We start from the raw sequence: 12,349 nt of genomic DNA on the forward strand, positions 1-12,349 counted from the left end.
GATGGATGGATGGATGGAAGGGTAAGAGGAAGAAGGAAGGAAGGAAGGATTGGGTGGGTGGGTGGATGGATGAATGGATGGATGGACAGATAGGAGGAAGGATGGGTGGACAGACAGATGGGGAGACAAGGGAGGATGGCAGGAAACTCGGGTGACAATGACTACAAGGCAAGGGTGGGGCCTGGTGGAGTGGAGCACGCCTACACCAAATTGCCTTCCTAGAACAGATGTTTGTGTCTTTCCTTGTCCGTGAAGTGAATGTCCCCAGTCTGTCCTGGAAGAACACTTGCTAAGTCTGTTTTTAGTTCAGCAGACAAGAAAGTGTCCCTTGGAGCCTGTCTAATGGCAGTCCGATGGCCCTCGAGGGACTTCTGTGGTCACGGAGAGCCGCCGATGGACTCCGCCCTCGTAAAACCCTTCCTGTATTTCAGGACTTCAATCAAAATAAATGAAGTTCTTGGACTAGGTGGGGTTTTCAGACTGGGCTTTGCCAAAGATGTTTCAGGGGTTGAGAAAACACTTTTATTTTCTTTTCAAAAATGTTTAAAACTCTAGTAAAAAGATCAAATCCATTGGGGGCCACCAGCCCATCTGTGTGTCCCGCCAGCCACACCCACTGGCGGCCCTTTCTGCTTCAGTGAAAGCTCTGATATTTCAAGGTAAACAGTTGATAAACTGTCCCACCAACGGCTACTCGTCTGTCTGCCTTTTCTCTATATCGTGTCACAAAGCAAAATACAGAAATCAGTTGGACTCAGGTCTGGTGTGACTGGAGCTCCGTCTGTGCCCCTCTGGAAAGTGTTTGTCTTCCCAACACAGCCTTTCTGTCCTCATTAGAGGAAGCGAATGCAGAGTTGGACGTGTAATTTATTCCTTCCACTGGTTTCACACGTTGGGGTTTCCATGTTGGGTTTTATTTTTAAAGGAGGAATTTCACTGGTAATTTTTAAGAGAAAGAGAAGAAACAAACACATGAACCCATTAGACTAGTCCCCAAGGAGCCTTTCTCTCTGCCTTGCTCTGGTCCTCTCCAGCCCCCGGCCTTTCTCCCACTGTGCTGACTAAGCTGAGTCTCAGTCAGGCTCTTCGTCCCCACGTTGGGACCTCTTTGGTCCCAATGACGCATCGAGGGGAGGTGTGTCATTCTTGCTTAGGTCAAGGCTGAGAATTAGCCAGGCTTCTCTCCTGAGCCTTTCATAGCTGGCCATTCATAGACTTGTCTAACCCCTTTAAGCATCCATTTCTCGGTCCTGCCAGGGTCACCTCCTGGCTCACGAGTCCACGTTTATCACCCTCGGGGTGAGGCGGCGTGTCCTTCCCGGGGGAGCCTCTGCTCGCGCTCCTTCCCGGCCAGGCGGGAGGCTCTGGCGGGCTGTGTGCACCTCGTGGCAGAACCCCCAGTCCCTTCCAGCGGACGGTGGTCATAAAGCTGGCTCTAGACCAGATCTGTGAAAAGATTGTTGTTCCTAACTGAGAACGTTCTGGAACATTGTACAGAAAGAGCTCTGCTCTTGCTTCTAACTGTGTAGATAACTGGAATCAGGCTGCAGGAGGCGTCCCGCTGGAAGGAAGGCCTCAGAAAGATTTGCAAAGAACGCATCAGTCGATGGGTCATGAATGGGCTCAGAAACCATGGTTCACGTCAGAGGGGGCAACGTCGCTTTACAAAATCATCTCGTTAATTCACTTTGCACACTTTGGGTGGGGTCATGGAGGCCAGTCCTGGATCTGAATTTCTGATGACGGTCACTGAACCACGATGGCTCGCTTAATGACCCCGTTCAGCGCTGTTATTCTCTCCTCCTAGATTGTTCTTTGGGGCCGGACTGAGAAATGCCTGAAGGAGACAACAGAGGAGATTCGGCAGATGGGCACCGAGTGCCACTACTTCATCTGTGACGTGGGCAACCGGGAGGAGGTGTACCAGACGGCCAAAGCTGTCCGGGAGAAGGTAGCCTGGGCGAGTCCGTCCTCGGCTCAGCTGGACACGGGGGATGCCAGCCAAAGAGGGCATTTTCACGGGGCCTGGGAGAGAGCGTTGGTTATTTCTGGGCACCTTTGGGGACTCTCCCGTGTAGCTCGCCCAGTTTTTGTGCGCATACACATGTGTGCATACACGTGTGAGTGTGCATGTGTGTCTGGGTGTTACAGGGGGCAGGGGTTAAGTGTGGGTTGATTACATAACAAGAGTAACCACCTCTTGTCGCCTCTGGAAGTTTAGACTTGGTGAGTTTCCATCGTAGACCCTGGGGGGCAAACGTCCCATTGCTTGCTGGGAAAATCCTTCTGACTCCAGCCGTCTGTCTAGACCGAGTGTATCTATGAGCTCTAAGAGAGCAAACACCACCCTTTAAGTATCTAGCCCAGGGTAAACGTTAACTATCTCTATGCAACAATAACCTCATTTATTATGAATGTGCTCTGCACCCGGTAGATGGTACGCCAGCCATTATTTCTAATCCTCGGAACAACGTTGGTATGGTTATTAGCTCCATCTTACAAGTCAAGGCTGATGCTCGGAGAGGCGATATGGCTGCCCAAGGCCACGCGGCCGGGGGTGATGGGGCGAGGTCTCGCCCCTGCAGTTTCAGGCCACTGGGGCCGGCAGCCCTAACTGCCCTGCGGCTCCCTCTCGCCCGCAGGTGGGCGACATCACCATCCTGGTGAACAACGCCGCCGTGGTCCATGGGAAGAGCCTGATGGACAGCGACGATGATGCCCTCCTGAAGTCCCAGCATATCAACACCCTGGGCCAGTTCTGGGTAAGGGCTGTCCTGGGCCAGAGCCAGCCCTGGGCGTGACAGTGACATGTTCCTCCCCCGAGGGACCCCAGGAGCCCTGGAGGGGGTGGGGGGGAGACACTTACTAGGACTTGGGCTCAGGCCAAGAGGGGATGTCCAAGGACAAAGTGGCCAGACGAGAGGCGTGACCAGCCCCAGGAGACGTGGGACTTCCTGACATGTGGAGCCCTGTGCCCCGGAGCAGGCAGCCCTGGGCCCCTCCCATCCCGGGAAGGCTCGGTCACCGGAGTAGTGCACCTGTCCGGGGTCTGTCCCCGCTGCGGGGCGGTGGGGGGCGGCGCTGTGGGAGGCTGGTCCTAGCTGACCTCCCCGACGCCCTCAGACCACCAAGGCCTTCCTCCCGCGCATGCTGGAGCTGCAGAATGGCCACATCGTGTGTCTCAATTCCGTGCTGGCGCTGTCCGCCATCCCCGGCGCCATCGACTACTGCACGTCCAAAGCTTCGGCCTTCGCCTTCATGGAGAGCCTGACCCTGGGCCTGCTGGACTGTCCGGGCGTCAGCGCCACCACCGTGCTGCCCTTCCACACCAGCACTGAGATGTTCCAGGGCATGAGGGTCAGGTCAGTGAGCAGGGGCCGCCTCCCCACACCCAAGTCCCGCCGGCAGCCTGGGCCGGGGAGACCTTAGTATGCACTGAGAGCACTGAAATTTGGAAATAACCCGGCAGCCCCTTGGCTGTGGCTCTGCGGTCTCATTCCTGCTTCTGCGTCCGTGAGGCAGCGGGATGCTGTAGGGGTTGGGGTCCTGCTTCTATGGGCAGGGGGCTTTGACAGAGTACACGCGTGCGGTGGAGCCCTTACCCCCAAACCATCCCAGGAGAGTGGAGTGTTGATCTGCGGGCAACGTGGATGAATCTCACAGGCATCACGTTGAGTGAAAGAAGCCAGAGACGAAATCCCTTTCTGTGTGGTTCCGTTTGTATGAAGTTCTAGAACAGGCAAAAACTGGGCCGATGGTGATAGAAACCAGAACAGTGGCCGCCCCTGGAAGTGTGGGGATATAGCCTGGGAGGGAGCCCGACGGAACACTCTAGGCTTTTAGAAACGTTCTCTCTTTTTGATCTGGGTGGTAGGTATGTCAGTAAAAATTAATGAAGTCGCACACTTAAGATTTATGCCTTTGATTGCACGCAAATTATAGCTCACTTTAAAGAAAGACCGCAGCCCAGCCACCGCTCCTGCGGGCCAGTTAGACCAACGAGAACCACTGGTTTTGAGCTCCCGCTTTGCAGCCGGGCACCCAAGGTGCCAACTCACCTGTGCCTACAATGTCCTTTGTGACCTTGGGTCCCATTAGCTCCTACTCCATTCTCCACTGCTAATCTGTAAAATGGGATGAGGAGAATGTCTACACGTAGGGGTCTGTGATAAGGATAAAATGGGACCCCCATGGAACACCATATGTACTACATAGCGCCCAGTAAATGGTGCTGTGAAGATGCGCAGCTGTGGAAGGTCATAAGGTTATAGATAAATGAAACTAGAGAATTATCCAAGAATGATTTCCTTGTTTTTTTGCAATGCAGCGTATAATAATAGATTTGCCTTCTAAATTATATGTATCAGCTTCTTCAGAAAATGAGGATGACGTGGAAGGGTCACAGTGAGAATTCGGTGAGACGGTTGGCGGAAGGCAGTGGGCATGCGAGCCCTGTGGGAACCACTCGGTACCCTCTCGTTAGTGTGAAGAGGGGCAAGTGTGGTTTTGGTGATCAAGAATCAAAAACACCTGGTTTTGAACCACGCCTGTTTGGTTGGGGAATCTTGAGCCAGTTTTGTTACTTTTCTGAGCTTTGCTCGTCTGTAAAACAGAGGAAATAATGTTTACCTTGTAGGATTATTGGGAGAATTAGAAATAATACATGTAACGTGTCTGGAGCAGAGCCCGGGGCATCCTAGACACTCAATACAAGCTGCTGCTCTTATTATCTTTACTAACAACAAACGTCTTCATAAACGCATATGTTATGAATCCTCCTAGCAGGCCGTATCTTTAGTTTATCGCAGGAGTATGTATTTCCACGGGACTTGCATGCAAATTATCACAGATTCTGAATGCAGAGGAGGCTGGATTAATGACTGAATGTTCCATGTTGGCTTTTTCCTCCTATGACATTGTGGTTTGGTTTCTTTTCATCTGGGCATACAGGAGGTGCTCAATAAATGCATATTGGATGGAAGTGCAGCAGTGGCAACCCGAGGTTTTAGTTGGGCGCCCGGAGCACAGAAGTGGGCAGGACGCTCGCAGACCTGCCCTTGTGTGTCCGGTTCACCTTCTGGCGTAGTTTCCTCTCCACCCCGTCACCACTGTCAAAGGAAAGGAAAGGTTTCCCCGTGTCCTTTTCCCACAGTGGTTCACAGTGTGGGCCCAGACTGCCTGGGGCCAAATCCCAGCTCTGTGTGACCTTGGGCAAGTCACTTAGCTTCTCTGTGCCTCGGTTTCCTCGTCTGTAAGAAGGGATAGATAACAGCAGCGCCTCTCCGAGGGTCAGACCAGTTGCCGCGCGTGCGTGCGTCAGCCGCCCGCCTGGCCAGCAGTGAGCGCCCGGGAAGCCTGGTCACCTGTGGTCGTGCAGGTGAGCCCAGGGGGAAGACAAGTGAAAGGATGATTGATGCCCCACCAACTCCCATTTCCTGAATGAGGAAAAGAGGAAACCAAGCGCTGGCTCCCTTCCCAGCTGCGCTGAGCAGCTTCCTAGAGTCGAGGGTGGGAGCCAGCACCTAGGACAAAACGGACGGGTTTTCTGGCAAAAGTGGCCATATGGGTGTTTGTAAATCGCTATTACGGCTCTTTAGGTTCCTCTCACACCTGACACTCCACAAACGCTGCTGCCTTTGGCGCGCAGCCGTCTCGAGAGCGAGCTCTCAGCCCCGTTTTACAGACAGGGAGCGAGGCTCCGAGAAGCGAAGGCCGCACAGATACTGAGCGTGCTCTTTCCAGAAGTTGATAGCTCCGCCAGCCTCCGGTTTACCCACCATGGAGGAAAAGGAGAAGGTCCCTCCAGCACACAGCTGCAAGGTCCTCTGTCAGGTTCCCCTGCAGGGGCCTTACCAGGAAGGGTCTTGGTCCCTCCGTCCCGTCTTCCCTTCCCCCACGTAGCAGGCTGGCCCAGATGGACGCTGGGGGGACCCGACTGTCCTCCGTGTCTACAGGGTTCCAGTGTCGGTGAGCTGCCCCGGCATGTTCATCTCTGCAGGCCCCCCGAGGCGGGCCCTTGCAGACCACAGGGCTGTGGGCATCCTAGCAGCACAGCGCGATTGCAAAGGAAGCACAGGGCGGGGGGACGCCGTGGACTCTTGAGGCCGACCAAGCCCTCGCTGGGGGCCCAGGAGTTGCGCTTTGTTAGGGTGACATCAGACCCAGGTGACTCATCCCCTTAATCCTCCTGGTGCCGGAGCAGCTCTCGAGTCCTGTGTGGGATGGAGGTCGGAGCCAGCAGCACCAGCCCTGCACCTCCAGGCCCCGGGGCCGTGGGACAAGCAGCGAGCAAGGGCGGGGACGGAGCATCGGCCTGGGGCTCGAGCAGGCCTGGTTTGAATCCCTAGTGCCCCACCAACTCCCCGGGGCCTCAGTTTCCCTCTCTGTAAGTTGGAGTGAATGATTCCTGTTGAGCACTTAGCCCAGGCCTGGCTCTTAGGGAGCATCGTCACTGAGTGGGTCTCAGCTCAGATGCCTCTGGATAGGCATGAGAAGCCCCTGCTGTTTGCTTATTCAATCATTCATTCATTCATCAAACCCATGGAAAGTGCTCCGTAAACCTTTGAATGAATCAATGAATGCGCGAGTGAAACCAGCAGCTGGGCGGAGACGGGCATCCCGGCAGAGCCCCTGCCTCCAGGCAGGACGAGCAGGACACATTTGGGGGAACAGCAAGTCGTCCAGTCTTCCTCCACTCTGCAAGCATTTATTGAGCACCTGCTGTCTGCTGGACACTGCACACAGGGTATACAGCAGGGAGGAAGACCGGCCATACCTCTGCCCTGGGGGGACTCAGTCTGATGGGGAGACAGGCCACTTGCAAGGAAACAAGCAAACGGGCAGGGCCCTTCTAGATGCTGGAAACACAGAAATCAGCAGGAGGACAAGGTCAGAGGCTGCTCTGAGTGGACAGCGGAGGAGGGAGCCAGGCTCATGGGCCAGCTGGTAAAAGGCCTGGGAGAGGAAAGAGCCGAAGTGACAGGAACAGAAAGCTTGGCCAGGCCTGCTGGCGCAGAGCGCAGAGCTGGAAGGGAGGAGAGGGGTCTGGAGAGGCAGGGCCCAGAGGGAGCAGCCAGCGCCGGGGGCCTGGGGGGTGAGCAGGGGGGAGAAGGGATCTCAGGGACGTTTCAAAAGAACCCCCTGAGGTGCTCCGAGAGGGGATCCCGCTGGGTGGGCTCAAAGTCCTTGATTGCCGAGGGGGCACTGACGGAGCAGTGAGGGACTGAGGAACTCTGGGGGCGCCAGGGGGAGGCAGGGAGAGGATTCCAAAGGGGTCTGGAGTCTCCCAAACAGGAGAAGCCACAGGGATGACCAAGACCCGTCAGCCACCGAGGCTGTGGCAGACGCCCCCGCGTCTCCAGGAGAAGCCCACCTGCCTCTTCCTGCCCTCAGGTTCCCCAACCTCTTCCCCCCGCTGAAGCCGGAGACGGTGGCGCGGAGAACGGTGGAAGCCGTGCAGCTCAACCAGGCCCTCCTCCTGCTCCCGTGGACCATGCACGCCCTTGTCATCTTGAAGAGGTACAGGGTGGCGGGAGGGGCTCCGGGTCAGGTCTGTGCCCACCGTGCCCTGCTCCCAGGGAGCCCAGTGCGCAGGGGCCCCAGGACACGGTGATCGATTGGCCATGTCTGCCGTGGGCTGGACACGAGGAGGGCGGCCCGTGTGCCATGGATTTCCCATCCTTACGACGGAGCAGCGGTTCTCAAACGTGGTCTGAGAACCCCTTTAGAGTCTTAAAAATCTAACAGGAGCCCAAAAACCTTTTGTTTATGTCAGTGGTGTCCATCGCTACTTGCTGTGTTCGAAATTAAAACGGAGAACAAATTTACAAGATTTATACATCTGTTTATATTTAAAATATTTATTTATTCATTTATAAATAGCAATAACCAACCCATTCCATGTCAATGTAAATATGATATTTTTATGAAAAGTAAGTATATTTTCCAAAAAAGAGAAATAAACGTAGTGAGAAGAATGGCATTGTTTTACATGTTTGCGAAGCTCTTATCATCTGGCTCCATTGCAGACAGCTGGACTCCTGCATCTGTGGCTGATCTTTGTCTGTTGTGATGTCACATGTCCAGTAGCCCCTGGAAAACTTGACTGTACACTCATGAGAGAATGGGGGTGAAAAGGGCAAATTTTTATAGTAATAATGGCATTATAATGACAGTGTGACCTCTCAGACTCCAAAGAGATGGCAGGTGCCCCCCCGGGTTCCTGGGCCACACTTTGAGAACCGCTGTTCCAGCACTGAGGCCTGGCCGCCGCCTCCAGGAAGTTCCGTCTAAGGGGAAGATGGGGGTCTCACGTCAAAGGCTCGGGAGTCACAGTGCCAGGCGGGTGGGGTCTACCGGGCGGACCACCTCGAGGAGGCTTGAGGAATTCCTGCAGAATTCGCCTGCAGCACATTCCCCTGGAACCTTCCAGACTTTGCGCAGCCAGTCCTCCCATCCCCGCCCCACACGGAAGGGCCTCTCAGAGCCCCAGCTCCCACCCTGCAGCCCGAGCACGTGGACTCAGCTCCTTGGGCCCCGCCAGCCGCGGCCCCCTGCCCCTGCCGGCCGACCCCTGGCCCCGGCCCGGCAGCAGAGCGCCCCAGCGCCCCTCAGACGGCAGCCCCGGGCTCCCCTCTGGCTGCCGCGAGCGCGGTGGCCCCGCTGAGCAGCCACGCCAGCTGCAGGCGCAGAAACCTGGTGCGGAGGGGACACGAGCCGTCCCTTCTCCTCCAAACTCAAAGCACTTTGGAGACGAGAGCGTGGGGCGCGGGCAGGGGGCATCCCGGGGCCTTCGGCCACACCTCGGCTGCCCTCGGTCCATCCCGACCGTCGCCCTGAGGTGGTCCTTGGACACCTCCGTGAGCCCCTAGAAGACGGGGACTCAGGTCCTCAGCGAGGCCGGGCTGCCACCTTCCACCTCAGGGAGCTTTTGAGAAGTCTTTTGGAACATTCTAGAAAAAAGCTAGTTTGTCTAAACATCCCAGTGCTCTCCGCAGGACACCCCCAGGCTACATTTCCTGTTCTGTCCCCCACCACTTTCCCACAGGAAGCAGAGGCCACCCCCTCCTCCTTCCCTGCCCTGCACCCCCTTCTCACCTTCCCCAAGAGAAATCTTTACAGGCACAACTCTAGTGCCACCACCCCCAGGAAGTCTTCCAGATTGCTCTGGCTGGAAGCGAGCCTTTCCAGTCCTGCACCTGGCGTGGGCCAGGGCCCTTCGATTTGATTCAGCAAATGGACTGAGGCCTTCTCTACGCCGGGCCCTGTGCTCGGGGCCGGGGTCAGGGATGGACTGTCGGCCACAGAGGCTCCCATGGGCTTGACAAGTAAACAGCCGGGACAACACCAGGGCTTGTTGGGGAAGCACAGGGGCCATGAGGAGCCCAAGGGGAGGCCTAGGGGTGAGTCTGGGAAGTCTCCCTGGAGGAGGTGGCACCCAGGACCTAACACCTCAGTCCCACATGTAAATATTTGTTGAACAAGTGGCATGTGGAGTTAACTGACCTCCGAGATACCCATGGGCCCCAAGATGCTGAGAATGTGGCTTTGAAAGTTTGTGTCTACCACCCACCCTTCACCTTGTTTGTCCACTTACCTGAAAGCCCTTCCTCCGTGGAGGGGAGGAGCTGGTGTGTGGCTGTGGGGTGGGGGGCTTATGGGAACCATCACTCTACTGCGCCATCTTGTGTGGCCACCAGGGATGTGGCTGCTGGACCCCCACTGACCATCCTCTCTTCTCCCTCCCCCCTCCCGCAGCATACTCCCACAGGCTGCCCTCGAGGAGATCCACAAATTCTCAGGAACCTACACCTGCATGAACACTTTCAAAGGGCGGACATAAGGCAGGACCCAGAGATGCTCGAAAGCCACGGAACCTGAGGGGGCATGACACCTGGGCACACACCCATGTGCCTGTCCCTTGGCACACTTCTGCTGGGTGAGCAGGACTGCTCCTGTCCCAGGCAAGAATCCAGCTGCCCCGCCCCACCCCAAGCCAGCCCCAGGACCTTTGCACAGGACTGGTGGGCATAACTGACCCCCATGGGGAGGCAAGAAACCAGCCAGCAGCCGCCTTGACACTTTTGTACATTTCTAATTCTGTAGAGTTTATTGTTAAATTGCTTCTCGAGTCTAATCAGCCTCAGCAGTGTGCATAGACTATTTCCGGGAGGGTCTGTGCCAGACGCTCCTTCTCTTTCTCCAAAATCCACTCATCCTCAGCTTGCGCAAACTGGTTGAACGGCAGGAATGAAAAATAAAGAGACATGGCTTTTGCGACTTCCTTTGTTGAAACCCTCGACCCCTGGTCCTTGGTGGGCAGTGGGGAGGGGAACAGTCTCAACCACGAAAACCTGTCCTTCGAGAGAGACAACTGGTCTGCTCGGGGTCCGCAGCTGCCGGGAGTGGAGTGGGCAGGAAGGGGGCAGAGTGGGAGAGAAATCGGAGCGCGGACCTGGGGCACGTGGCTCCTTGCGGCTCTGCCTGGCCACCCCCAACTGCCATGGGTGGCACCGCTTGGCCCCGTCACCTACTTCCCTGATGTGACCATCGTGGCCTAGTCTGCAGAGAGCTGCCCCCACCCTGCCATGGCCCTGCCAGCTACCAGGCCCCCAGCTCGGGAGAGCAGGGCCCGTCTGTACTGAGCACCCACCGTCTCCCTAGCACGTGCTGGGTGCTGAGAGGCCAGAACTCTGAAGGCCGCCAGCACAGCAGGGCCGGCACTAAGCGGGTGCTCTGGGCCCGAGCCGGCCTTCCTCACAGGGGACAGAAGTGAAACAGCTCGGGTGAAGGGAGCGGCCCGGGATGGCAGGGGACGGGCACGGGCTGGGGCGGTGGGAAGAGCACAGCCAGGAGACGTGGGGAGAGCTGCCCCGTGGCTCCTCGGCTGCTGCAAGCTGGAGAAGCCGGGCCTCGGGCGGGAGGACAGGTGGACCGGCAAGGGACTCTCACCTGCGGAGGCTCCGCCCACTCAGCTTGCAGTGGGTGGCAGGGTGGGGACGGGGAGCGGGCGGGGCTCGAGGGTGAAGGAGAAGGCCACGGGCACACATTCACGGGAGGGGCTCCCCCGAGAGTTGCCTAAATTTGCACCGAAATGCAACTCATGAGAGAGAAGGTCAGCTCCTGGCTCGGACGGGTGTCAGCCTGATCTGTGTGCAGACAGGCCAAGTCCTGAGGACATCCACCGTTACTGAGCACCTCCCGAGGGGCTGCCATGCCCCGAGGGGCCGCCATGTCCCGAGGCACAATACTTTAACTGAATTATCCGCTGCTCCTAGCAGCAGCTGAAGACCAAAAAAACAGCTCTCGGGAACCTCTCCCCCTTTTTTTTTGGTGAGGAAGATTGGCCCTGAGCTAACCTCTGTTGCCAATCTTCCACTTTTTTTTTCTTTTTTCTCCCCAAAGCCCCAGCACATAGTTGTACATCCTAGAAGTAAGTCCCTGTAGTTGTTCAGTGTGGGACGCCCCTTCAGCATGGCCTGATGAGCAGTGTGTAGGTCTGTGCCCAGGATCCGGACCAGCGAACCCCGGGCCGCCGAAGCAGAGCACACCAACTTAACCACTCGGCCACGGGGCCGGCCCCGGGAGGCCCTTTAAAGACTTCCAACAGCCACAATGTGTGGCAGCCGGTGTGGGACCCCCGGGTCCCAATGGCTTCCAACAACCGAGGCTCGTCTTCCAGTTGCCGCCTGTCCTTCGAGCTCCGCTCTGTGTCGTCCTCGCTCTGGGGCCCGGCTGACAGGCGCCTCCTCCCGGGACAGCGCCGGTGGTAGCAGAGGTAGACGCCCCTGGCCACCCACACCCTGGCTGACATTTTCTGCCTGGAAACAACGCGCGTCACTTCTGCTCACGTTTCAATGGCCAGAGCAGGGGCTGTGGTCGAGCCCGCCGTGGGTGCAGCTGGGCACCCAGGCCCTGTGGAGGAGCCGTCTGTCACCTTGAACAATACAGTCTGCCACCGCGCGGGAGAAGGTGTCCATAAGAACCTGAGGAAAAATGAAAATGCGGCAGAGGCTGGAGGGAAGCGGATGGACGCTGCCCTGGGACGCGGTGGCCTCTGGGCAGGACACACCTGGCACTGAGCAGAGCTGCCAAGAGGCGCTGACCTTTGGGGGGTGGGGGTGTGGGAGGAAGCAGGCTCAGAGCAGGGAGATTCTGGATGCGGGTTTGTAGGGCTTGTGACACTGGAACCAGAATTTGAACCTGGCTCTGCCTGACCCGCACACCCCCTGGCTCACTGTGGGCTGGCGGCGGGGGCACCAAACCAGGACCCCTCACCTTCGTTTTGGTCCTTGAAGACATGCGTCAGCAAAGGGCTAGGTGCAGGGTCAGGGGAGAAAGCTGCTAAAGG

General features: G+C 57.0%; 1 protein-coding gene across 2 annotated transcripts in view; it reads left to right on the plus strand.

The window, feature by feature from the left end:
* Positions 1 to 10,278, plus strand: part of DHRS3 (dehydrogenase/reductase 3) — a 37,983-nt gene extending 27,705 nt beyond the window's left edge. For both annotated transcript variants that reach the window (XM_046660520.1, XM_046660521.1), the window contains exons 2-6: positions 1,808 to 1,951; positions 2,643 to 2,762; positions 3,124 to 3,362; positions 7,393 to 7,518; positions 9,757 to 10,278. In XM_046660520.1, the coding sequence (XP_046516476.1) occupies positions 1,808 to 1,951; positions 2,643 to 2,762; positions 3,124 to 3,362; positions 7,393 to 7,518; positions 9,757 to 9,841 (714 nt within the window). In that variant the 3' untranslated portion in view covers positions 9,842 to 10,278. The remainder of the gene's footprint in view (positions 1 to 1,807; positions 1,952 to 2,642; positions 2,763 to 3,123; positions 3,363 to 7,392; positions 7,519 to 9,756) is intronic.
* The last annotated feature ends 2,071 nt before the right edge of the window (positions 10,279 to 12,349 follow it).

Source organism: Equus quagga, chromosome 5 (genome assembly GCF_021613505.1).
Source record: "Equus quagga isolate Etosha38 chromosome 5, UCLA_HA_Equagga_1.0, whole genome shotgun sequence".
NCBI lineage: Eukaryota > Metazoa > Chordata > Mammalia > Perissodactyla > Equidae > Equus > Equus quagga.